Source organism: Parasteatoda tepidariorum, chromosome 9 (assembly GCF_043381705.1).
Source record: "Parasteatoda tepidariorum isolate YZ-2023 chromosome 9, CAS_Ptep_4.0, whole genome shotgun sequence".
In the NCBI taxonomy this organism is placed as follows: domain Eukaryota; kingdom Metazoa; phylum Arthropoda; class Arachnida; order Araneae; family Theridiidae; genus Parasteatoda; species Parasteatoda tepidariorum.
Genome location: NC_092212.1, coordinates 55,848,196 through 55,876,133, shown reverse-complemented (window position 1 = coordinate 55,876,133; position 27,938 = coordinate 55,848,196). Strand labels below are relative to the sequence as shown.

General features: G+C 28.4%; 1 protein-coding gene across 9 annotated transcripts in view; it reads left to right on the top strand.

Moving 5' to 3' along the window:
• LOC107444712 (E3 ubiquitin-protein ligase arkadia-C) overlaps window positions 1-27,938 on the top strand; it is a 48,234-nt gene that overhangs the window by 12,878 nt on the left and 7,418 nt on the right. For 6 of the 9 annotated variants that reach the window (XR_011637688.1, XM_016058950.3, XM_016058942.3 and 3 more), the window contains 10 exons: window positions 3,954-4,163; window positions 5,518-5,701; window positions 11,709-11,799; window positions 12,768-12,973; window positions 14,857-14,921; window positions 16,978-17,322; window positions 18,751-18,865; window positions 21,261-21,386; window positions 24,861-24,959; window positions 25,054-25,136. Coding sequence is in view for 8 of the 9 variants with exons in the window: in XM_016058950.3 (XP_015914436.1) it covers window positions 3,954-4,163; window positions 5,518-5,701; window positions 11,709-11,799; window positions 12,768-12,973; window positions 14,857-14,921; window positions 16,978-17,322; window positions 18,751-18,865; window positions 21,261-21,386; window positions 24,861-24,959; window positions 25,054-25,136 (1,524 nt within the window). In the remaining variant the exon portion in view is untranslated. The remainder of the gene's footprint in view (window positions 1-3,953; window positions 4,164-5,517; window positions 5,702-11,708; window positions 11,800-12,767; window positions 12,974-14,856; window positions 14,922-16,977; window positions 17,323-18,750; window positions 18,866-21,260; window positions 21,387-24,860; window positions 24,960-25,053; window positions 25,137-27,938) is intronic. The other 3 variants (XM_016058967.3, XM_071185287.1, XM_071185288.1) reach the window with 1 other exon arrangement.

The window sequence follows — 27,938 nt, the reverse complement described above, 5'->3', positions numbered from 1 at the left end:
TTCGAAAGTTGGTAGATGCTAATTTTAGGTAAGTTAATAACATTGATTTCTAGTTAGAATTTAAGGCTTATAAAATTATTGCTTAATGTGTAAAACTTTGTTTCAATAAAATTTAAAAATTACGGCTTTTAGTTGTACGAAAATTTAGCAAGAAAATAAAATTGCTGGCTGCAAAATGCTGAAAGATACATAATCACATTATTGGATATGGGAGAAAAAAATATTTTAAACTTTTTTTTCTTTATTGCTGTGCTTCTATGAAGTTGTTAAATTATTCTACTTTCAATTACATTCAGGTTTGAGCTTTTAATTGCTAAAATCAGTTTTTGATAGGGCATGGAAATGAATTTAATGCCTGCCAACCCTTGTTTATTTGCAGGCTTATCTGTTTATTTATTGGTTGGCTGTAGTGATTTGTTATTTATTTATTTATGACTTACGTGAATATATGTTATTTCATATTGGTACTAATATTGGCAATATAATATATAATATAGTATTTAAATTCATATAAGCAAGTAACTAACCAGTGTACAAGTGATATGATGTAAGCAATTACTTAAATTTAAAAAAAAATTTTAAATTAATTTTTTTCGAAACAAGAATAGGGGAGATAAATTTTTTACTATTAAAATTGTAGTGAACTAATAAATGTATTAAGAGTTTCAATATGAGCCTGTAACCCTTTAGTTAATATTAAAATCATTAATTTAATCTTGAGAGACTTGTTTCTCTGGTGGCTAATACCCTTATACGATCCTGAAAAAACAATAATAAAAGCATATGACCCTAAAGTTAAGAACTAAATTACTGTTATGTAAAACTCTTATAACAACGGTCTTGAATTTTGTTTCTGTGACCAGGGCATGGACTTAAAAAGATGAGGAGGCAATTGCAATTTTTGTAAGAAGGGTACTGCAAAGTATCTGTGGTGGTATCCTCCTAGAGTAAAACAAAGCCCACCCAGGGCTTTTGTACCAGGAGAAGATTATAAATTATTAAGCTTTATTAAACCAATGTGTACCCTCACTTATTGCAATTGGTCCTGTCTGCCATTGCTCACCAACTCCTGTGTTACTTACCACTGTTTGGCGTGCAAGATAGACGATCAGCTAGAGCGTCAAGTTAGGACGAGATTCGGATTTTATATACTCAAAATTATTAATTTCCTTTTTTTTAAACATATGGTTTGTTTTTAGAATGTATTTTTAGTTTTTTTTTTTAAACTTTCTTTTTGTTTAAATTTCTCTAAGTCATATAAGTTTAATTAAAAATGCTCAAAACAGCTTGCAGCAGAAAACCCGCTTGTTAGATATTTGAAAGCATGAGTTCTAGATTTTCCAAAGCGTATGGAGGGCTATAAGTTTCATGCAATATTCTCAAAGAGTGAATGCAAGACTAAAGCTGGGGTGGAGTGACTTTGGAGAATGACAGTGTGGATTCTTGTCATTTATTCTTAACTATTTAATGTTATGTTTTGTTAATTTTTTAAAAACGAGAGAATTTTTTTTGTTGATAAAACATCACTTTGGAATTTAGAGTTACAATTGAAATTTTTTTTTGGTCTTTAATTTACTTTTTAATCAAAGATAAAGAAAAGTGTAAAAGAATTATATTTTTTATGCTATGTCTCATAGTACTAATAATTATTTTACGATGCATAGTCTTTTTTAAAGTTTTCTTTTATTGCATATTTTAAATACATTTTTTAAAAAAATGAATGTATTTTAAAATGTTTGTTAATTTTATTTAAAGCTCTTAAATGTATTATTATTATTTGTACAAATATGCCAGAGTAATGGGAATAAAAAACTGAATGTGTTCAATTAAGCGTTAGAAATGGGTCTTGTATATGTACGTACACATGAACTTGTGCATCAAACATACTCTTTATATAATGTGCATTCATTGATATTAATTTTGATATTTTATATAGAACATACTCCTATTCGGTCTATAAATATATTTTAAGTTTAAGTCTTTCATAAAAACTACGATAGATTTTTTTAAAGAAATGAGTCAAGACCGAATTATCAAGGTCTTAATAAATTTTATGTTGTATCTTAACATCATGAAACATATATTCATTTTAACAATATTTTAAATTTATTGTTCTTTGATATATATTCAAAGTCTTTATGAAAAGAGTTTCTGAGAAAATAATGTAAGATTTCTTTTCCTATACAGATATTTCCTAATAGTGGCTCGATAATCTCGTTATTCATATGATTTATCTAAATCTTTGTTATTGTTGTAATTTCCGTTGCATGTTGGTTTTTTTTAAACTTATTTTTATTTAAAATTTTATTGACAGGATAATTTTTGTGATGAATATTTTATTATTAACTCATTGATTAAAATGAAAGACTACCAGTAAATGGTTAGTACAGCCTGCAACTCCAAAAATTAAATCATTAACTAGCAATAGTACATTTATAATACTCAATAAAAATTCAAACTCTAAGTTTGAATTATAATTGATTTTGAATTATAATTGAGTGGTTTAGTTTAAATATCAATTAAACTATTAATTTCTATAGTAATTGTTTTTAAACTTATAATATAATCCTAAACCTTTGAAATTGTAAATTAAAAATAATCTTTCTAAGTTAAGATAATTTACCATTTATTTAAGAATTCTTCATCTTAGCACCTGTTAAAAAGCATGCATAAAAAATTCAAATGCTTAGGGAATAATTTCCTGATCTCAGACTGTAATAATTTTATTACTGTGCCATGGGATTGATAAAACATTACATTAAGATGATTAAACATTACATTAAGAAATATATATCCATCAATTAGCAAATTTTCCATGTGGTAAGAAAAATAAAGTATTTAATAACAATCAATTTAAAAATCAAAATAAGAAACTGGAGAAACTGGACTACAGGAAATAAAGATAAAGAAAAACTCATCCAAATTTTTAATAATCAAACTACATTGATGCATTTATTAGATATCTGGAATACATGCAACTTCGGCAAGTGAAGGTACTTTTTTGATTTACACCTATGTTAAAAATTAGCATTTAGTTGAGGTTGATTGGATCTAAAAAGGGAGTATTTGTAAATATCTGTATTTTTCTCCAGTATCTGAGTCAATATAAGTGAAGTAAATATTAAATTGGATTTTACCCACTCTGCCAACTAAACATTCACTTGTTCATTAAAGAGGTTTGGTTTTAAATGCATGAAAAGTTTCTCTATATCTTCTCTCTGAAATTCAAGAATTTTTTCTATAGAAGTCACACCAAAAACGTGCAGTGAAAACCTGTCAAAAACATGCAGAGAAAACATGTCAAAAACATGCAGAGATGTAAATAGTACATCTGTTGACATAGATTGCAAACTTTCTGTGTTGCGCATCTTTGCATATTTAATTAATCATCCACTTATGGTCTAAAACTATGACTCCCATTTTTAATATTTGTCAACTCACAACTCTTGGAAAAATATCGTTTTCCGATTTAAAATAAGACAAAACTTACAAGCTAATAATATTCAGTTTCCAATGGTGAGCTAATGAGTGAAATAAATAATTATATATATAAATAAAAATAAATATATTTTTGTTGAAGTTGTTGAATAAAACTATTACAATTTTAGTTGACACATTATTCTTACTATGTTTGGGAAAGCTGGAATTGTCAAGAAATGTAATTTTTGGTGTAAAAGTCTGCAAATTGTCAGGGAATAATGACAGGTTGTATCACTTTTTACTGTGACCATTTTTTTCACAGTTTGTATGGTTCAAGAATTCCCTAGAATAAAACTAGTGTAAAGTTTGATTATTGTTATACAATTCATGATATATACTTAGTTACGTTTTACTATTTATGCCATAGATCTTTCTTTATCAAAGTACTAGTGTATGTTCTATGACTTAAAATTTTAAATCTTGAAGAAATGAAGAAATATATTTTACAATTGCTGATAAGTCTTTATTTGCAGGTCAGCTGCAACAAAAACTATCAGGTCTAGGTCTAATCGTAATGTGCCCCAAACAAGTGCGTCTGGTCCTGTTCGTAATACTCGCACATTGAATAATGGTAAATTAGACCGACCAATTGTTGTTGATTTAACCCAGTCCGATGACGATTCACCACCAACTTCAACCGCTGTGAGTCGTGCTCCTGTGACAACTACAAACAGTTCTGTAAGGTAAATACCCAATTTTGTATAATATTTATAACTTTTATTGTTCATATAATGTTATAACCAATTTAATATTTAATTTTTTTTCTTCTGTCGATAATAAGTCAAGACACATTAACAACAGAAAGAAGATAACTATTTTAAAATTTAGTTATAATTTGTATCTAAGTATATTTGAAATTCTTTATAGAATTGAGTTCTGTGTCTAATTATATTTGAAATTCATTATAAAATTTTGCTCTGTATCTAATAATGTTTGAAATTCTTTATAAAATTTAGTTCAGTATCTAATTGTATTTCTTAATAACTTCCATTCCGTACCATTCTTAATAACTTACTTTCAACATTATAATATAGAAATTTAATCCATTCAGATTTCCTGAAAAAAATATCTTAACAATTTTTAAGATTTCACAAATTAATGACCAATACATTATAATGATTTGTTACAAAAATAGTGTTAGGATTAATCGTATTTATTCATATGGTCAAATTACTTTTCCGCAATTTACTAACATCTTTATTGGCTGCAATTTAAAAACTGTTCAGCACTAATTTGTTTAACTAATATTAATAATTAGCTATTAATAATTAATATTAATAATATTAATAGTTAACTAATACTATGCAAGGAGCTCTAATCATATACTATTCAGACGTTAAAAGTAAAATTAAGTTACAAACGCTATACAATTTATAAACCATTACTGCACAAGCAGGAAATTGTTCTGTGAATGTACCTTAAGAAATCACTCTTCATTTTAATCTCTGTCAATAACTGGGTATTCACTTAGGTATTCATATTTTGTAGTGTTCTGTTGGAATGTATACCTAGCTTGCTTTATCTTGTCCTTTGGCTAATTTTTAAGAATTTAATGCTAGGAAAGATTAAATTAATGTTTAATGTACTTTAATTTCTACATTGAAATGTAAAGTAAAATTGAAAAAAAAAAATTGGTGAATTCATTATGACTAAATTTAAAAAAAAAATAAAAAAAATATCTAGACATTTTTGTAATCACATATTTTGTAATTGTGGTCAAAATTTAATCTTAAATTTTTATGAAGTTTGAAAGCTAATTTTTACATATTTATAACTAAAATGTGAACAAGAGTTTTACCTATTTTTTAAGATGAGGTAAATGTAACCTTAAAAAACTAAATGTTGCTCCTTGATTTCCAGTTAGATGATTTAGATTTCGCCTCGTAAGCATTTTTACAAAAATATTAACTTCTGACGTAATGCTAGAAATGTACTGCAATATAAATTTTTTGCTTGTTGACCAGCTACTCCCCCCCCCCTTCAAAGTTATGGTATTTTCTGTAAGTTTACATTCTGGCAATGATTTGCTTGTTTTAGCTGTAATCTGATGACTGATCATAATCCAAGTCCTCCAGCCTCCTTCTGGGATGCATACTCAGAAAATAATAGGCATGCACAACAAATTTATCCTGTTGTTCAATTTTCCAGTTGCCGCTATCATTCAACAAGCCAGCCTTCTCTTCCTTTCCATGAAACACCTGACACTGGATTAAGAACAATCGTAAGTAAAAATCGTTCATTACTTTGTCAATAATAATTAACAAGTTTTTGTAAATGAATATTTTTGTTTGAGCGTCCTGTGGAACTAAATGTTAGATTAAAATGTATGCTCCATTTTTACTGATTGAAGGACTCAAGAACTGAAATGGTGTATGATATATGCTAGTTATGACGAACTTTTGAATGATTGATTTGGTTGATTGGGATGATAATTTAAGTTATAGCCTGCCTAAGTTAATTATTATACATAAATACCGAGCCCTGGTGGCTCAGGGAATAGAGCATTTGCCTTCCATTGAAGTGAATCTGGTTTGATTCTCAGCAATGGCTGGTCGATATGAATTCCGCACCCGGCTCACACTGACCACAGTGCTGACGTAAAATTTCCTTTGTGCTAGATGGATCTTGGGTTAGAATCTCCTTGCCGTCAGGCTAACCGTGGGAGGTTTGCGTGGTTTTCCTCTCCATGTAACGCAAATGAGTGTTAATTCCATCAAAAAGACCTCCACGAAGGATAAGTTATCCCAATACTTGATCCAGAAGTTCCCTTGTCTTCTGGATTAGGTTAAAAATTATAAGGCTTCGGAGTTGATCATTAGTAGTTGTAAACCTAATATTGTGTCAGCTGTTCAGAGACGTTTATAAAATGTAAAATAAAATATACATAAATACACATGGGAGTCAGCCATTAATGGGTGATCTAGCTTTCTTGATTGGCAGTAGGGATTTTGATCAATAGCGAAGCAGTTTTTTATTTTTCAATTTGACTTTTTAAAAACAATGAAATGAATATATTTTTAAAGTCTCTTGTTAGAAATTTTCACAGTTTTATATAAAAACAGTTTTTTTTAAGTTTTCTTGAAATTCCTTAAGATTCATATATTTGAGAATAAAAATGCTAAATAATAGTTCTGGGTATATAGTTCTTACTTTAAGGGGGGGGGATAATGCAAACAAATTAAATATAGACTAGATTTCTTCAAATAACAATTTAGAATAAAACTGATTACTTGACATGCTACCAATTAACTTTTAATCGGTATAGCATCAAACTCCTTAACTTTTATCAGAAAAAATTTAAAACCTTTATGAGTCATTTAAAAATCATTGCTAGCAGAAAGCTTTTATTAAAATTGTTTGGCTAAAAAAACCTTTCTTACTATAACTATGTATTATGGGATTGGGCATTTTAAAAGTTTAAATAGAGAAGTTTGTAACTTAAAGACTTGCATCTTTTATATGGTTCCCAGTGCCAATTTTGCCTGACCAGCTGATATTCCCTGTGAATTATATGGGCACATATCTTTTCTGTTTTGTTCAAAATGTATTGTCTAAGATACTTTAAAATGTCTATACTTTTTACTTACTTTGTTATTATGAGGTTTGTTTTAATTTTAATGTTATTTATCAATTTTATATTTTCTGATTTTTGTTCTCGAAAAATACGTAAATAAAACTTTAGATGTCTAAAAAATTCAAAGTTAACTCTTCTAAGGATTGATATTTTCAGATTATTTAGTTAAAAATATGAGTTTATTCAAAAACAAAAAAGACAATGTATTATTCTCACTCTCGTTAAAATATCTCATCTTTTTGTTGTTTCAAAGCTGGTTGCAATTTTTAAAGAATGAAAGAACTTTTTTACAGTTTTTATTCAAACAATTATTATAGCATGTAAGTTAGTCCAATTAAATGCATTTCATCGTTTCAAAACAAATATTAGACGAAAAAAAAAAAAATTTGAACAGCATTGGATTGAGTTGTTCTCTAACCCAAGTTTTAGTTAAGAAACCTGCAGTTTTTTGTTTTATTATGCATTCAGAGTAAAATTTATTCATAAATTATGGTGATCAGGAATTACAGAAGAGTTGAATATTTGAAAGTTATTCCTTTGAAAGCAATCAAAATGAGTTTGTTGACACATTGAAACATTTAATATAAGTTATTATACTTATTGCTTTTAATTTTCACTGACTCTAAACCTTTTGAACATTTAATCCAGAAATATCCATAATTTTTATTTTTCAATATGATTGGTTACTTGCAATGTTGGTTTTCTTTGTGTTAAATTAAGAAAATATTATGCAGAAATGTTCTTTCTGACTTGCTCAAATGTTTAATCAATGTTCAAAAGGTTAAGTGTCTTAAATCCTTGTTTTTCTTGTGAATTAGAGATTTTAGAATTATTTTTTTTATGCTGTTTGAATTATTCATTCTAATATTATATTGTTTCTACATTTTACCTAACATACTAATAACTTTCCTACAATAAAAACAAAGAACCAGACTTTGTTATAGAATGTGAAGCCTCACAAATGATATTATGAGGTAAATAAAAGTAAGTCATATTTTAATTTGAAAAAAGAGGTAAGGAAAACATGCATGTTATTCTTAATTTAGCATTGGTTTAAGTTTTTATGTTTTCCTTTTGTTTTATTTGTGATAAACACTTCAAGGTGTGTTAGAAAAGTTTGAATTATGGTTTTGTAATTGAATAACTGTGCTGATCAAGCTGTTTTGCTTATTCTGGCACAGTGTCAGACATGGCAACTAACAACCTAGTGCAAAACTCTAGTAGTACTTTATTACACATTAATAATTTAACACAATAAGTGCAAGAAGTTGTACCATTACAAAATGGAGCATTGCCTGAATGTATAAGTTTTGTTTCAAATAAGCATTGTTTTGTTTCAGTAAGCATAATTTTGTTTTCAAGCAGTGAGTAAAAAGTGCGAAAAGTGGTTTTCAACACTTAAAAGATAATAAGAAAGATTTTGAAAAGCAGCTGCATTCAAGTCAGCTGACTAACAACGTTACTGTAATTCAAGTGATATTGAATTAAACTTTTGCTAACAATTTTCAATAACTGTTCAACCATTGTCAAAAGTGTATTGTTAAATTGCCAAAAGCATCTATCTCTTTTTCCCCTTTATATTTAATGAGGCAATTCATCAAACTTTTCAAATGCACCGTACATTCAAATTATTTCTTCCATTGTTCAATCCTGTGTTTATTTTATCTGGTATGTTGCCTTAATTCATAATTTAAACTGTGAGAAATATTTAATCAGTTCCTTCTGATTAAAATATCATGAAACTATTTCTGGATAATTTCAAACGCTTCAGAATTCAGTTCAGATGACTGAAAGTTAGGAAATTTGACTTGAACACTAATCTTATTTGTAATCATTAACATATATATGTAACACTAATCATAAACATATTTGTGTTACAGTTGTGATACCATATACCATGCTGTCTTTGTAATCATGGTATGACACATACCACTGGAAGGAAATGGTTAAAGTCCCCTTAAGGACATTGGTGTTAGATTAGACTCCCCTTTCCGCTTTGTTTTTTCTGAGTACTGTAACTATGCAATGTTCTGCATGAAGTTTTCAAGTAGTATTTAAAATACAGTTTAACCTTGATGTCATGAACTTTGACAACCCAAATTTTTTGATTTAAAAAAAAAAAAAAAAAAAAAAAAAGACAATTCTATACATATTTTTTATGTTGATAATGGAAAAATGAATCTCTTTTAGCCAAATATGCTACCTTTAGCCAAATATCTGCTACCTTTAATTTCTTAAAATATTTTTTTACACTAATTTTTGAGTAATTTGAAATTGTTTCTTGAACTGCAATCCTTTCACACTCCCCATGTAGTAAATGGTGACTGATGTCTTCCATGTTCCCATAACAAATCATACCTCTAGGGGTACTGATCCAGGAGTTTCCTTGTCTTCTGGATTGGTTCAAATTTACAAGACTACGGAGTTGAACATTAGTGGTCGTAAACCCAAAATTGGTTCGGTTGTTCAACGACAGATATAAGATATAAAAAATAAAAATTCTTAAAGCCTTTGAATAGTTATGTGAACTATTTCTTAAGCCCTTACAAAAAGATATCCATGAGTTTTGAAGAAAGTGATACGAATCCTCCATTCCTAAACAGACATATAAGATTAGAGTGCATATAGATAGAAGTGTCTGCCCATGAGACTAGAAGCAATTTGCTAGTTTAGTGAACATAATCAAAACTGATAATTCTCAGGAAGTAGATAAACAATCATGATTGGGAAGAATCAAAAATATTAAAAGTGGTTACAGCAAACATAATAAAAAGCATAAAATGACAAAATGGAAAAAGTTCAGCAAAACCTGAAGTCCAATGAAAAAGCAAACAAATTGACATTGTTTAAAATAACTGTTTTTTTAAATGTGTGTAATGCAGTTCTAAAGATATTGGGTATTGCAGAATTTTAAATGATTCACTTCCAGTTGGTGATACTTAGGTTTAACTGTATTTATGTAGTGTATGTCTTCATTTTTGTTTGTTGATAAAAATTGATATAGCTAAAAATATTCTGCTTTTATTTTTATGTAAATCAGTATAAATCTTTCTGAGTTCAACTAAATTAATGTTATTTTAATATATTTCTCTCAGCACAACATCATTAACAGCTTGCTTATGTATTGTTAAATGTATGTTTTGCAACTTATCAGTGCATGGTTTTCGTCATGGTTACATGGAAACATGGTGTACTGATTAGGACAAAAAAAAAGTTTCCTACTATATTTTTATGAACCAGTACAGAGGTGTGCAAACTATTTCACACTGGATGATTAAAATTGACATTTCAGTCATTAGACCAGTATTCCTCCTAATTTTTAAATTTTTTTTTCTCTAGACTATTGATTAAGCATAACTTAATCAATAAAGTACACTGGTTAATAATGTATTTTACGTAAAAATTAGTATTGTATATATGTATTTTACATAAAAAACTGTGTAAATATTTTTTTTTCAAATGAAAAAGTAGAAATTAATTGCTATAAAAAATTTTATGGTAGCTGCAAAAGCAGTGAACAAAGGCATAGAAGAAAGTTTAAATTGGAATTTCATTCTGAGAAATCCTTCAAAGTAATTTGTTTTGATTTTCAGATAGAGGTATGAGTTGGAATTGGGGGAAATCCGTAAAATCGGGTCATATGATTTATAATTAATTGCTGAAGTTAGGATGGTAGCAGTTTGGGAATTTAATATTTTAAATTTTGAACATATTTTTCTATGTAATTTTTCTATATAATTCTATGTAAAAAACAGATATTATTCATTAAATAAAAAAGGTTTAATTAAAATATTTTGAACTAAAATTTTTAAATATTTAAAAATTCAGGTTATAAATTAAGAATTTTTCATAAAAAATGTAAGATATAAAAAAAATTATATTATTTTTAGCATATTGAATTATTATTATTGTAATTTATTTTTTGTAAAAGTGCCGCTCATTAAAAAGAAATTCGAAAAGTCCAAATTTTGTGAAGATAAAAAAAAAAAAAAGAAATCTTATTTTCTTACTGATTTTTGAAATGTTTTTTAAGTATCTATAAACGTTACCTGTAAACAAACCTGCATTAGTCTTTAATATGATCCCTTCCTTTTGATATTTTTTAAAAAACAGAAGAATAATTGTTGTATGATTTAACATTGCATTAAATTTCCTTTGTACAATTTTTTTTAATGTGCCTGATGTTATATTGTGTTTTTATTTGTGGTTGCCAATGTAATATCTAGTGATCTATATTAGTCAATGATACAAAATAAATCAGATTTATCTACCGTAGTACTTTTACAAATTTATAGTTTTTATCTTAAGCATTGACATAAGCTTTACAAATGGTAATTCACAAACAAGTGCAAATAAAAAATTTATTTTATTTTTAAAATGTTATTTCTGATTTAATCTGTGATTAGATGATATAAGATAGAAATGCTGTTTTCCAAAAATCCTGTATAAACCCTTAAGATTGATTTCCAATATCCTTGTCTTACTTATGATTTACAAATATAAACAAATACATATATAAACAAAGTCGAATGGATTCATTTTTAAAGAATGTGACAGATTATTTTGTGACAAAGAAAAGATCTTTCAATTAAGGAAAGGTAGTGGCATGTAAATATGCTTAACTAATTACTGATACTTATATTTTTTCATACAGGGTACAGGACCGGTTCCAGATCCTTGTCTTACTTATGGTAATTGCCTGCCTAGAAATCGGTGTCTACATTCTCATCATGCACTTTATCCAAGTAAAATAGTTTTCATATATTTTTCAACTCTTATTCATGTTTTCTCTGTTTTGAATTTTTATGGCAACTTTATTTATGCCCTAGGATATTGTATAAGTGTAGGGTGTGCTAAACTATTTCAGGTTGCAGAATCTTAAATATTGTAATTTATAATCGAATTTTAAGAATATTAACACTCAGCGCTAAAAAATTTTTTGGAAGTGTCATCTCGTCTCCCAAAAATTCTTGTTGTAGTGAAACAACGTTCCTGTAAATAGTTTACAGATAAAAGTTAATTTTAAGTGTTTGATGAACTGCAAATTCGAAACCATGACATGTTTAATTGTTAACCATGAAATTTTTAAATTTATTTCTTGTACTATTTTCAATGTCTTTATAATAAATTTGTAATAATGATCTTTATTAAAATTTCTATTATACATATTTTTATTTACTCATGATGTGTGTGTGTTTATAGATATATATTCTGCTGCAAATTCATAAACATTTCATTGCACAAATTATTTCCTTCGCATTTTGTAAATAATCATCACAGTAAACAAACTTTTTGAAAAAATCATGAAATCCATAGTAGTTTTTGCCGAAAGAAAGATCGACGCTGAAATCAGGCTAAACAGTCTCCTCAAATGTGTGTTTCCTTTCGAGATTAGGTTGTCATAATAATAGTCATAATAACTGCCAAAAATTGGATGGAATTATTACCTTAAAAAGTAAATACTGTAATGAACACTTCAAAAAGTGATTATCTAAATGTATGATTTAAATATTACATTTAAATTTCTGTAGAAATGAAAACTAAAATTTTTACTTTTTGAAAGAAAAATCTTTCTGCAAGAACTCTAACATTCTGTGACAATGTCGCTTTGTTGTTGCGATTCTACCATGGGGACTATAATGTTCATTTCATAGATTAATGATAGGTTATTTTCATGAATTAAAATTTTATAAACTTTTAAACCTTATTTCAGCTACGTCAAGTCCACATTTTAGTTATGTGCCTGCCAATGTGCATAATCCTGCTCATCATCATCCTGCACTCAACAATCCTCCAGCATTTGGACAGCTATATAATTCAGTGACTGTTTCCACTCCTTCCAATCACCACGATCCGACGATCCATCCCCATCCTCCTGGCTTGGTGAGAATGAATCCTACTCACTCAAGAATTTGGCAAGTAAGTGCTTTTATTACGTTTTAATTATTTTATCTGCAACATAAAGCTGTACATATGTCATCTTTATTTTGCTGCATTCACAACACTGCATTCACCATCTAAGCCTTTCTAATATTCTAAAGCATCCTATTTAACATGTAATGTCTAATAAAGAAGATCTGATAAAGGTGGTTTAAAAAAGAGGCACCTTTTCTAGGAAATAAAATAAAACTCATGAATTCTCCTAGCAGTTAGTTTTCAAAAGTATTTTTAAGCCTTTACAGGTTTTTCATGTTAAAACAGCAATTTCAAATTGAAGTTGTACAAGTTAGTAATTAAACGGGAGTTAGTTTTAATTCACAAGCATCATAAATTCACTAAATTACAGGATTTTTAGGTCACAAACTGAACTCTATCTTCGTAGTCACAGTTTGTTATTTTGACATAAATATGTTAAAACCTTGTCTCATGTTTCATCTCTGGAATGACATAGCAAAAATGACTAATTTATACTAAATAGTGACTAATTTTTATTAAATAATATTTTCTCATTAAAATTGCTTACAAGATAAGCTGCAATACCTACAGTAGGTTAAGGTAAAACACCTAAGACATCCAAGTTTCAGAAAGTCAGAGAGCAAGATGCATACGGTGAGGTTACCACAAAACTATAAATAAAAGGAAAACCAACATAACTGGAATACAATTGTGTAAGCAACATTAGTGTATGCAGTGAGACGATTTATTGTAAGTTTTACCATTTCATAATCAACACTGGAGAAGTGGCAGCATTACCTATCAGATTTAGCGTTACCCCTGCTACACCTGAAACCTCTAATGCTTTTTTGTATTGGCGTAGCCGATTCACTTGTAACTCTGGTTTTCCTATGACTGATGAACTTTTAGACGTGTGCCCTGCACTGCTGAATTTTAATTGCACAATTGAAAAATACTGGAGAGCATGTGCTCTAATGGCATAGGTGCTATTATTTGTAATATTGTGTTTCATTTGCAAAAAAAAAAAAAAAAAGGATTTGGATAATCATGATTTCAGGGTTACAGTTGAGTAATAAAAACTGATTTTTTTCGTTAATAATCTGTCAAAAATAAGTCTTTTTTCTGCTTTAACTTCGAAGAGTTATGAAATTTTATTATTTCCTGCAAATAATCTAAAAAAAGTGACAGGTGTCACTTTTTCATATTTAATAAAAAGTCTATGCATAATAATATTAGGCACATACCTATGTAGAATTAGTTAGTAAAACTACCTTAAAATTGTGCTAATTTGGATTTTGTTAACATTATATGTATTTTTTTACTTCTGATTATTGGCGGCTAGTTTGGAAAGTTTGAGCCTCTGATGGTGAAATTTGATGCTATTAATCTACAGAATTTAAGAACAATAGCGAAATGATTTTTAATGTTCAAATTTTTCTTTGAAGCAAGTCTAATGGTGAGCTTGTTCAGGAAGCATAAGTTGGCATTGCTACTTTTTCTCAACAATTATGTTGCTCATCCGCTTTACATGTCATTGGTTCTTTTTGAGGAAGACTCAGTGTGTGAAAGGTTCACATTTACTGTGACCACTTTGGAATATTCTCACCCTTATCTCTTTCCCCACTAATGATTTCAACAATTTCTACTTCAAATTGACCCTTACAGGATTAAATCTGACTTTTTCTAAATTTTTAATCAGGCAGTAATTTTTTTGTGTATTATACCAGTTTTTCCCTATGGTGTTAAATTCATACAAAAATGATAAAATTCTGTTCTTACTTGTCCTCAACACTTAGAAGTTTAAAGAACTTGTCTGATTCAGTATTTAATTATTTATGTTGATTGAATTTTATATTTTATTTAATTGGAGTGATTTGTTATGTTTAAATAATTCGTTACTTTTATAGTCTCAGCAGCGAATGCAGGAAGTAAACAGGCGGAGGTTCCATCAACATAGTGTTTTAATGCAAATGTATGTATTGTATTTATGAGTTTTAATTTTTCTTAAATAACTGTTTGGTATTTTAGAACAATAATTTTATTTACACAGAAATCGTCTTCGAGTGTTTTAACTTGAAAAATTTGAGTATATAAGGAACTTATGTATTGGAGTATATTAGAGTATGAACTTTAAAGGTAGATAATAGTGCTCTTAGCATCAAATGCATAGCTTAATGTATAGTACTACAAGTGTATACAATCTGTATGTGAATCCACAATTATTTTTAACCAATCTTATGAAAATTCAGTATACTTTTGTCTGGGAAAGAGCGTTTGCCTTTTAATGAGGTGAACCGGGTTCCAAACCCATCAATGTCTAGTCGATACGAATTCTGCAATCCTTGTTCTGACCACAGTGCTGACCTAAAATATTCTCAGTGGTAGACGGATCACGGGCTAGAGTGCCCTTGCTGTTAGGCTAACCATGCGAGGTTTTCGTGATTTTCCTCTCCGTGTAACGCAAATGCTTTACATGTTATTTTTATTGATTTTAATTTTTATTGACATGTTAATTTTTATTGATCTGTCATGTGGTCATTGAGTTTGGTAAATTAATTACCTTGTTTGCAAAATAATATCAGATTTACTTCTTAATTTTGTAATAAGAGACAGCAACAGGTTTGCTTGTGTAATCAGTTCTTACTGATTTTGTTCCCCTCCTCCTGAACAATAAATATCTATTTATTTTAAAGTCTTACTATATTTCATTACACAATGCAAATATATGCAAGTAATATCCTTATAACTGTTTCGGTTTAAAAGTTTATGTTTGCCTCATTAGTAAGGCGATCTTCGAAGCAAGGAATGTGGTTCAGTCGGTTATATTAAGTAACAAGCTCTGCTTTGTGTACATCTGAGAAAGAGAGAATCCCTTAACCCATTTCAGTACTGGATTTTTGTTAATATTCTGAGCAAGAGCCGCGATGGTTCAGGGGATAGAGCGTTCGTCTTCTAGTGAGGTGAACCGGGGTTCGGTCCCGGCGATGGCTGGTCGATACCAATTCCGCATCCGGTTGGCACCGATCACAGTGCTGACGTGAAATATCCTCAGTGTTAGACAGATCATAGGTTAGAGTCCCCTTGCTGTCAGGCTAACCGTGGGAGGTTCTCGTGGTCTTCCTATCCATGTAACGCAAATGCAGGTTAAGGTCTGGTTTCTTAGGACAAGCGCCTTATCTGGGCGTCAGCGGAAAGTTGACGTAGAGCTGACGCCAAAAAAATAATTTTTTGTTAGCTCAGCTTGAGCAGTCCGTCCAACGCAGACATTATCTATCATTGCACTTGCATTAATAACGTAAACATATATTTATTTTGATTTTGTATTGATTTTGTTATTGTCGACCAGTGTTTTAGAGAACAAATAATGACTTTATCCAAGAAAAAACACATTATAGCTGAGCTAAATGAAGAGTGCTATGTTTAATGAAGAAGCTATGTTTAATGTCAAAATCAAAATCTTGGCTGATTTCAATGTGCTGTTGGATGTTGTCCGCCATTGCTTCTGTGATTAACGTCACGTTGTAATCCTACTGCAGTTGAGTTGGACGACAATTGTAGTTCAAGATGAGCGTTCGATGACATATACTATCAAACTCACAAATGGACCAATCAGAGGTTAGCGCTGATTTCCAGCTGACGGTGTCCTGTCCTAAGAAACCAGGCCTTTAGTTCCATCAAAAGTCCTCCATGAAGGCAAATTTCTAGGAGTTCGGATTGGGTAAAAAATTGCGGAGTTGAACATTAGTAGTCATAAACCAAAAAAATTGGGTCGGCTGTTCAACGACGGTTTTGAAATTATAAAATATATTCTCAGCAAATATGTGTTTTTTTATGAGGCTTTTTAATAGTATGGTTTTAAGCTCATAGTTGTCAAATTTTCATTTTGTAATGTAGTTATGCTACATCACAAAATGAAAATTCTAGTTAGTTATTAAATGCTGGCAATGTTATGTTAATAAATTGGTAATTTAAAAAGGATTGATTGTTATAAACTCTTTCTGAAATAAAATATTGATAATATATTATAGGCAACAAGAGTTAACAATGCATTTGATGGAAAGCCAAGCCCATGCAGCTACTCCTGCATTTTATCTCTGCCCCGATACAACACCTAACATCACTGCCACGGCCACTGTGGCTCCTGTCACTACAAGTCAACCTACTGCACACCTAATGCACACTTCCTTACTAGTACCTCCTGCCAATCCTGGTAATAATCCTCCAGGCCCATCAGGACTGAATGTTATACCTTCAGCAATACCACCGCCACCTACTCTGCCTACCTCAGTGCCCAGCCAATCTGTTCCATGCGCCGCTACAGACGCTGATGCCATTGTAATGCAAGCTGAAGCCTTGGTTTCGGGATCAAATCCGTAATAATATTTATATATTATTAAAAATCTTATTTTGTTGAATTTTTTCATTTTATTAAGTTTCTTTGTCTAATTTATTTATTGAAAGTTTAACTTCATAATAAAGTAAGATTACATAATAAAAAATAGTAAATAATTATTAAATCAATTTTGCATGACCTTGCATAAATGAGTTTTGTAATTGTGAGCAAAAATTTTTACATTTGCTGGATATTTTTTCAACAGTTCCAGTGAAATACATAAAAGTTGCTGACAATTTGAAGTGGCTCAAACTCTTTTAACTTCTCTACTACATAAAGATTTTGGACCATATTTTCCAGTTTGTGGTTGGCCATATTTTGACAGTCAAGAATCCAAATTAGTCTAAGTTTATTCTGAAAAAATATCTAATTTCAGATTTCATATGCTTAAAACATTGACTGCACAAACTATCATATTCATGGATAGGCCCTCAAACTATTAAGAGTTAGTCCTAGTACTTGGAAAGCTGATAATCAGATTAACGGTTTCAAGATGTTTACTTTTTTTGTTTTGCGTAAGGAACAGTAAAAGGCTGACACTTGAGAGAATGTATAAACTCTTTTTCTTTCATCTGAATTGTTTGCATTATCAGTACCAATAGTCCACTGAATTGCTTTGAAATTTTAAAATTAAATATAAATGTATACATTTGAATGTACATTTTTCACTCCACGCGCAAGTTGTAGATGAGCTTTTTATTAATCTTTTGTCACCAGAATTAGTGTGGTAGTTTTTGCTTTAAATAAATTTAAGTCAATGTCAGGAAAAAAAATATATTGATTGGAGTATGAAAGCAAATTCTTCTGTGACACAATAAAATTAATCAAAAGAAAAAAAATACTTTTCTGAAAATTGATTTATCGACATGAATGATACATAAATTTAAGAACCTATTGTAAAAATGACAATTGTTCATTTGTTTATTACATAATAAGTTCAGTACATAACAGTTCATTTGTTAATTTTTAAAACATAATAGTAAACACGGTGTATAATAATTAGTTTTGAAAAATATGTTTTAATATTGTTATTTAAGGTCTGTAGCTTAATTTAAATGTTCTTAATTTTATACAAAAGTATTCATATTTCATTTTATATTTTGCATTTTTCTACTTTTATCTTACTTTTTAAAATTCTTCAATATCATTTAAATCGAGGATCATTTATTAAGATGTAAACAAATTAAGACTCCTATTCAAAAGGACTTGGAACAATAGAAATGTCTCTTAAATAGAGGGTGTCCGGTATTTAGAGCTGTCCTTTGCGGAACTGTTTTATTTTAAAGTCAAACACCTAGTAACTTTCAAACTGATAAATTTTGCAACTCTCTGAGAAATGATTTATTATTATTTTCTTTATGGAAAAAATTAGTTTTATTAATGTCAGTTATCTTTTTTTATACTTTAGTGAAGTGGGACATATTCATCATCATCATATTCACCAGCATCATTATCATCATCCGCCTCCTCCAAGATTGCATCATTTTAGTGTGCCATCTGTAATTGGTCTTCCAACAGGAATGGTGAGTTAAATGAATTTTAATCCACATTTACAAAGTGTTCAATAATGTTTTAAAGTTCAACATGTTAAATCTTTTAAATTTTTTCACTCTTACATAATGTACAGTGGGATTCAAAATATTTTAGCTAAAAAGAAAAAGCAAAACAGACAAAAAAAAAAAANAAAAAAAAAAAAAAAAAAAAAAAAAAAAAAAAAAAAAAAAAAAAAAAGTTGGAACATGGTTTGGCATACATAATTAACAAAAATCATTTTACATTTTTTTATTTGCATTGTACTGCATTTCTACCCTTGTTACACATTTACAATTAATATTATTTACAGGAGATATTAAAGCTTTTGCAAAACATGTATTATGCGTAGTAAAAATTACTGCAATGATTCTCCTTACTAATTTTTTCTGTGATTAAAAAGATGTTAAGTAAATAAGTCCTTTTAAAATACTCCATCAGAAAAATTGTAAACAAATCTGGTATTCGCAGTGTCCATGGGATTGGTTTCATACCGACATGTATTTCAGACACTTTTTCTTACATAGTAAGAATTGCTACAAAGATTCCCCATATTAATTTTTCTGTGATGAAAAAAGTGTTTACGTAAATACGTTCATTTAAAATACAACAAAAGAAAAATTTCAACTAATATAGCAGGGTTTGTTGATTTAAATCAGCTTGATTTAAATCAATTATTTCTTTTTAAATATATATATTGATTTTAAAAGTTAAAAATCAGTGTTTTAAACTTGATACTTCTATTGTTTTGTTTTCTTAGTTTTAAAACTTATTTTAAATAAATTGCTGCTTTAATTAATTTTAGTTAACGAAATTACTTTCGTTCTTGGTGTTTGTTAAATCCCAACACATTTGAAATTACATTTTTAAAAATGTTTTGATTCTTGAGATTGAAAGTACAGATTAAAGTGAACATTTAATGCTGTCTTAATATAGACTTGCATAGCTGTAGAAGTAATTAATAAGCATGATTTTTTTTCAAAAAATAATGCAAATAATGTTAATTAAAATTCCACCTTTTGAATGAAAAAGCGTGGAATTAAAATCTGCATTATATTTTATTGGTGGAAAATGTATATTTATGAAGCTTGAGGTTATATTAAAAAGAAATTACCCTAATATGCCAAAAGTAGAAAAAGAAAAAAAAAGGCTGATAAATTCAGATATTTTTCTCCTGATATAGTGTCATTCTTCTCTTCAAAGTCTATTTGAAGCAGTTGGCTTTTGTTAGCAGTAGGGTTACAATATGTTTACAGTATCTTTGACATTATCTGATTTTCTATAAAGAAATTTTGTGAAAAAAAATTCCAAAGAGTACTTAGAATTTTTAAATTTTTTTTTTAGCTTAACTTATCTATTTTGATATAGAATTAAAAATAATTATTTTAATATAAAAATATATAGATTAAATATTTATTTATTTTTTGATGAATGTCTACATTTATAAACACAATCTGTTACATTTATTTTGTCATTTTAAAAATCAAGAAAAAAAGAGAAGAAATCACAATTTTAAATTAAAATTATGGTTTACTAATTGAAACTTTGTTTTAATAGTTAGCGGTACCTTCACAAATTCAACTTTAGGAAAAACGGTAGAATAATTTGATAAAATACTTTTTTCTGAAAATTTCATTTCTGTGTCTCGTAAGAAACGATAAATCCATATTTTTACCATATTTGTGTTGATTTTTTGATCTGATTTTTAATTTTCACAAATTATGTCTGAATTTTCACAAAATAGGTATACCTCCCAGAAAAACCTAGATAGACCCCTGTAGTATTCTTTGAATTTTTTATTTCATCTACTCTTTAAATTTCAATTCTGCATTTATTTCAGAATGGTTGCTATGCATTCAAAGCTATGTATTATAATGAAAAATTATTTTAGTAAGTTAGAGCTTCTAAAATATTGTTATAATATAGTTTTAATATTAATTTAATTTTGATTAAACATTTACAAAGTTTTTTTAATCATAAATGAAAGTTCTTACTGTGTATTTGAATAAAAATCAAAAAAGTCTGATTTAAATCAAAAAAATCTGACTTTTTTGATTTAAAAAAAAAAAAATCAAAAAAATCACGAACCCTGTAATATAGTGTTCACAGTGACTATAGGATTGGTTGTCATAGAGATATTCTTATACTGTTCTGAACAGATTACAAGTTCCTGTATGATTTCAAACATTATTTTATAGCAATCTGTAACTATTTCCATATCTAATATTATGAAAAGAAACAAGTTTGGTATGTGGAGACATATGCAATTTTGATTATTTATGTTTAGGGTTATCTTAATATTTTGGTTGTTAAATTGCTTGATTTTTTGACTATTGTTTAAAATGCATTTCTCTAAACTAAGTAATTTTTTTTTCTGTGATCTTGCAGCCTATGGGTATTAGGCCTCCTGAGCTATTTGGTTTGCCTCACTTGACTGAGCTTCCTCCTACACCTCCTCTATTCCAGCACCACTATGTACCTGTACTGCCACGTCAAGTTCATGCTAGGATAGAAGTATGTGCATATTTTGCTTTGCATTTCTTTAAAATCTCTTCAAATTTTGTTAATATTTTTAAAATATCTGATTCTGAAGTCAATCTTATATGTACTTGAATCTTTTGATTTAGGAATGTAAGCATTACAAATATGTTATAGCTTAATTACTAAAAAAATTTTGAGTCAAGTAATTAAGGAAATTGTGTTAATATTTTTATTTAAGTCCCGCAACATAATTTGAATTGCATTTTTAAAGAAACTTAAAACTGCTATTTCACTAGGTCGTTCTTCAACACTGCATCCAAATGTTTTCAATTCTAGAGTAGAGTAAAAATATGATACTTGATCATATCATGTTAAACATAATACATGTTTTGTTTTGAAATTAAAAATTTCCAGTTGTTAAAAAAATTGCCACTGGGGTCACATATTTACAAAGAAAATTTCTAGTCGAGTTGAAAAATAATTTGATCTCTTAGACTGGAACTAAAGTGTTTTTAGATGAAAAGCGTTATTTGTTCCTAAGCATAAAAAAAAAACTAATTTTAGCTTTTAAATTCAGGTACGTAAAGTAACAGAAACAAAGGTAATTACTAGATAGAGCCCAGATTTTGATGACCTAAAAAATCTCAACTGATGCCCTTAAAAAGTACAAAAAATGCTCTAAAAATGCGAAAATTGCGCTAAAAATGCCTTATGACATGACTTAAATAAACTAAAAATATTGAACTAAAACAATGTGTTACTCAATTTTAAACAATGTTTACTATTATGAATCATTTCAAAAAATATAAAGCAGTGCAATACTTGTTCTATGTTCATTAAAGTTTGAAAAATATGTTTTTAATCCTAAAATAACTAAAAAAAAAAGGAAAAAGGACTCTAAAACATTTTCATTTTGTATAGAAACTTTAATGAACATAACAACTTCCATCTCCTAATATTACTAAATATCAGAATTACATTTGATTATTAAATGATTTTTAATATTTTGAAATGTAAGCGAGTGTCTCTTGTCTGAAAGTAAATTTTTATACCTGGAGAAGCTTCTTTCAACGTCTACTGATGTTATTGGTGCAAACTTGAAAAAGACGGTCTCACTTACTGACAGTTCTTCTTCAATTTGAAAAGACGTTGCTTCACCTGTTAATATCCTGGAGATTTTCTTCATTGTTTGGAAGCCAGTGTTCTTCTCCAAAACTTTGTTCAATTTAGGTGCTACACTTTGTGCCGTCTTTCCCCTTGCTTTTTGCAACACTTGACTCACTACGTCAATATAATTTATTGCATCGTAAAGCTCCAATTCTTGTTTCTCCAAGTTTGTAATTGTCGAGGACACAATAGCAAAGTTAGATTTGATAAATGATAAGTTTCCTTCGATTTTATCAGAGGCCAACACGTTTTGCGCTATCTTAATTGATGCAGCATCTTCTAAATCAAGACAAATCTTGCATTTCTTGTAATAAAAATGCCCCGAAAAAAATATTAAAAATTGGAAAAAATTAACAAAAAACTTAAAAAATGCTTTAAAATGCAAAATATTCTCCAAAATTGAAAAAAAAAAATGCCCTATTAATCTAAAAAAATGCTCTGAAGGACAAAAAATGTCCAAAAATGCAAATGTCATCAAAATCCGGGCCTTAGTAATTACTAAATGCAAATTGTGGTCTTAACCATTTAATGTAGACTGGATGTGAGTGTCCCTTCTTTATATTATTTTTCTAATGATCTATTAGATTATCGGAATTATATTTGCACTAAAATATAAAAAAAAGTCGCTGGAAATTTTTTTCATTCATATTTAAAACCTTATCAATAATTAATTTTGTAAATTAAATACATTTCGATGATGAATATCTGTTTTGCTCAGATCTAAATAACTGCAAAAAGTGCAAATTTTAAAAGTATTATTTGAAAATAATTTACCTTTAACATTGAAAAAGACACTTGGGTTTCACACTATATTTCATAATCATAAATTATTAAAATGCTAAATGTAATATTTTTTACTTATTTTGACGTAAATTAAAACCAATTTAATGAAGAAAATGTGAAAAATATGTTTATTAAAAATTCTGCATCAAAGGGAAATGTAAAACTTAATTTTCATCAACAAATACAGCTACTTTTAACTTTCAACTCAATGTTTTAGTAATTTAAATAGACTAATACATACATTTCAATTTTAACTGTTTTTATGTAGATCTTGGTTTACCTAAATGTTACATTATTTTTTCTCCTGTTACTTTATATTCTGAATTTAGCATTATGAACTTGGAAACAAAAATTTGTTTTATATTAATGCCATAAAAATTTAATATTAATGTTTTCGATTCCCCACCAAAAAATGATGGGGGAAAAAAAGAAATCGAAATATTTGTAAATTTTATTTAAAAAATTTTTGATAAATTGTTTTATATGGAAAAAGATAAAATTTTCTACATCTAATCATTTTAAGCTGTCTCATAGTTTTAAGTTGAGTTGTTAACCCTATGTTTCTCATCTCATATATGTGAGGAAAATATTTGTATATGTAGTCATTATTGTATACATGGGAAAAATATTTTACATGGAAAATTTCATTTTGGGGGCTTTCTAAAAATTGTCATTTAGTAATGTTCCAAAGAAATGCGTTATGGAAACTTTCCTAAAATAGATGTTAATTATTTTTATTTTTCAAATTAAAATAATAGTTCATCTAAATATATATAAGTATTTAGAACTAATTACGGCAAAAAGCGAAATCTCTATTTTAATTTTTGCTGTTAGGTATAAGGTTATTGTTTTAGCTTTCTCTTCAGCTTGACTATAGATGCCATTTTCCACTTCCTTTTTTTCCATTGCTACATAAAAGGGAGTTTCCCCTTATTTCTACATCTACAAATGCAATATGGAATTTCCCTTTCTTTTCACTTGGTTGCTAATACCAGTACTCTTTCTGTTAAGAACTATACTTAGGTTTTAATAGAAAAACAAATTCTGCTATAATTTTTTTTATTATTGTGCACTAGAATTTTAAGCCTAATATTTGTTAACCAGTTAACATGATCATTAACCACATAAAATAACTCGTAAATTAACCTTAAAAATAATTTTGAGTTCATACCTTCATAAGTGGCATATCTCATAATGGTTTTATAAATAACATTTTCTATAAATGTGAGATTTACTGAGATTAAATATTATTATTGTATTGTTAAGCTTGCATAAGTTTGCTTCGCTTTTATGTACATACAATATATAAATGGTAAAATATCTCAGGAAAAAAGAAAACATGTCAGATGGAAATAGTAAAATAGTAATTATTTTCTTATTTTGAAATGATAAAACTTTTCAAATGACTCTAAATTAGGCATTGCCTCCATAAAAAATTAATTTTACAGAATTATTACTGAATTAAAAAAAATTTATTTTATGATTAGTTTTGTCGATGCAATGTTTTATTTCTTTTTTCTTTTTTGTGTGTGTTATAATTCTTCGTTTGTTGGATAGGATTATATGAGGTTTGTTGATCAGCGAAGAATGGCTGTGAATCGTGGTGCCTCTCAAGCTACTATTGAAAGATATACTTTGCCTCACAAATACAAAAAGGTTGATACATGTTTACTATTACATTACATTATTTTTTACATATTTATTAATTTTTTTTTTTGTATATTTATTTTTATATATTTTACTTTTATAGATAATAAAATGCAACGAAAATGAGGACAACTTAGAAAAATGCACTATCTGCCTTTGTGAATTTGAAGATGATGAAAATGTCAGGTAAACACAATTGAAAATTTATTTTCTTGTTCTTCATTTTAAGGTACTGTATGTTAAGGATTTGGAAGGCAAAAGAAATTACTTCTAAAGTGGGGAACTTAGTTTTAATTTACTACAGAAATTAGTATTGATTTTTAAAGATCCTTTGCCCTTTAGGGTGCTTGTCATCCTTAAAAGTAAACATGTGTCCTGCGACCTAAAACTGCTCTATTGTTCTTTTTTCCCCTACCAGTTTTTGCCAAACTTAGTTTATAGCCTCATTCAGCATGACAGCAAAGATGGGATAATAATGATACAAAGGGTCGACACACTTACCAATTCATCCCAAAAGTCAGCAATCGAAAAATCTACTCCAACTTCTATATCAATGAATTTCTAACTAACCATGGAGCCCAGGGTAATTATTAGTCAAAATTGTTCGAAAAGACCTGAACTGTAAAGTTTGTAAGAGTTATGAACATATCGAACACATACTTACTGTCTGTCCAATTTATCATGATTTATAAAAAAATAAATTTTTCCAGAAAAATTTCAACTGATACCAATAAAAGAAACTGGACCGAAAAGAAAGTAAACAAAGGGATTGAAGAGATTTTTAAAAGACTTTTTGAAAACAGAATTGAGGATTTTACCTAAACTGATCCTTCAATAGTAGTCCCTGAATGGGGGGTGGGACAGGATTAAAGCCGAGCTGTAGCATCATTCAATAAGCTTAATTAGTAGATTACATAATATTTTTGCTATATTTGTTTTTGTGTCTATAAATTTTTTCTTGCCTGACCACCGTAATTCTGTTGGTTCAACATCAAATCAGCTATTAAACATCAATGTATGTTGGAAAATTCATTTTTTAAAAATGCAATATGTTTTTTTAAAAATATTAATCTATTTTTTGTACATTTCTGTTTATGAAATTAGGTTTAATAAGTTTTTGAAATGATGTCTGAATTACCCCAAAATATATACTTTTTCTGAAATTTCAATTTTTTGCATTATTTGGGATTTTTGTTTAAATAAATTTCTTCCGTAGTATCTAAATTTTGTATAAATCACAACAACGTATAATAAATGTCTGCTTTAGATTTCCTTAATTTTTTTGTGTGCATAATTTCTTTCGTCATAATTAGTTTCGAAAGTGTTATCCAGATTTTAATTAAATCACAGCATGAACGTAGATATAATTTTTTTCTGAAATTTCCTGTAATTTCACACATAATTTATTTTTATTTTTGTGGTTTTGATAAATTTCTGAAGTGATATCCTAACTTCATACCTTTTTCTGAAATTTCTTGTAAGTTTTTTTGAGCATGACTCTGTTTTTTTTATAGATTTGGGCTTTGTAAATTTCCAAACTCAGGGATGAGATTTTTCCGCTTTTTAGCGAATTTCAGCCTTTTTATCAAAAACTCAGATTCTCTGAAATTTTTTTTTTACAAACATTCTGCCTTTTCTGAAAATTCAGCCGTTGAAATAAAATAATTATATTTATTTCCGATTTGATATCTAGATATAATACATCAAAAGATATATAGAAAATTCTAACTACGTAGCTGCCAACCCTTCCGTATATCTACTTATTTATCTATAAGCTTTTACGAGCAGAAAATAAGATTTATCTCATTTTTACCCGTCGGCTGGATAGCTCATATTTTCGTAATCAGGAGGTCGCTGGGTTTTAATATCAAACATCGATTTTGGTATTTACCTGATTTAAAATTTGAGCGTTGCGATTCCTATTCTCGCGATTTCAATATCGTTCATTGCAATTCTTACTTACGAGATTTAAAAATCCAATATCGTGATTTGTATACAGGCATTTTTAAAATTCTATGTAATGATTCATATTCACGCGAGTTTATCTGATATTGTGATTCGTTTTTGCAGTTGTGATATCCAACATCTATTTTCGTGTGATTTAAAAATTACCCTTTTACACGTGATTTAAAAATTAGGCTTAATATATTCTTTAAAATCCTTTATCGTGATTCTTGTGAAAAGTAAGTTTTTTTCCTGAATTAGTTATACTATAAATGTGGCAGCTTTTCTATCGTCGATTATCGCTATATTATCATCACAACATCAGCGAAACTGAATGAGAATATATTACTGACATTTTTGTTATAAATCACTTAAGAATTACTTGCATGAAAATTCAGCTTTTTTCCTTTTGGCCAATCTCATCCTTGCAAACTAATATTCAAATTTTATGTAAATTACATATGAAAAAAATAGTGAGTGGAGTCCCTCCGCTCAGAAGAAGTGAAACTTCGTAATGTGAAAATGAAAATAGGAAGGGGTAGAAATTGATTTTTAGTGAAATCATATTGCTTCCTTAAGACAAACTTTATTAACATTGCTTACATTTTACAATTGATCGCATCTTTTAATTATCATTTTCGAGTGGAGAAATATCCAAATCTGTAACATTTACAATAGGATTATGATAACTAATGTAAGATACGAAATGTTTGAGTTCCATTTTTTTGATATTTCTTGCAAAAACTACATCAGTGGTAGTTACCCCTTTGGTTGTTGGATCATTCTTACCATTTATCATTTCCAATCCAAATTTGTCTTTAAGGAAGGTTAATAATGTTTCAGCTTCAGGTAACGAGAAATTCACATTAAAATCTCCTGCAAGAATCACAGGCCGCTCACAATAATCAATTTCTTCACCAGTAACGTCTGCCAGAGCTTCTGAACCTGCAGTGGATAGTGGCAATAAAGATTTTGCAATAAATAATTTAATATCCCTCATGGCTGCATTTGGTGAAATATAAATGGCAATTAGAAAAGAGGAAA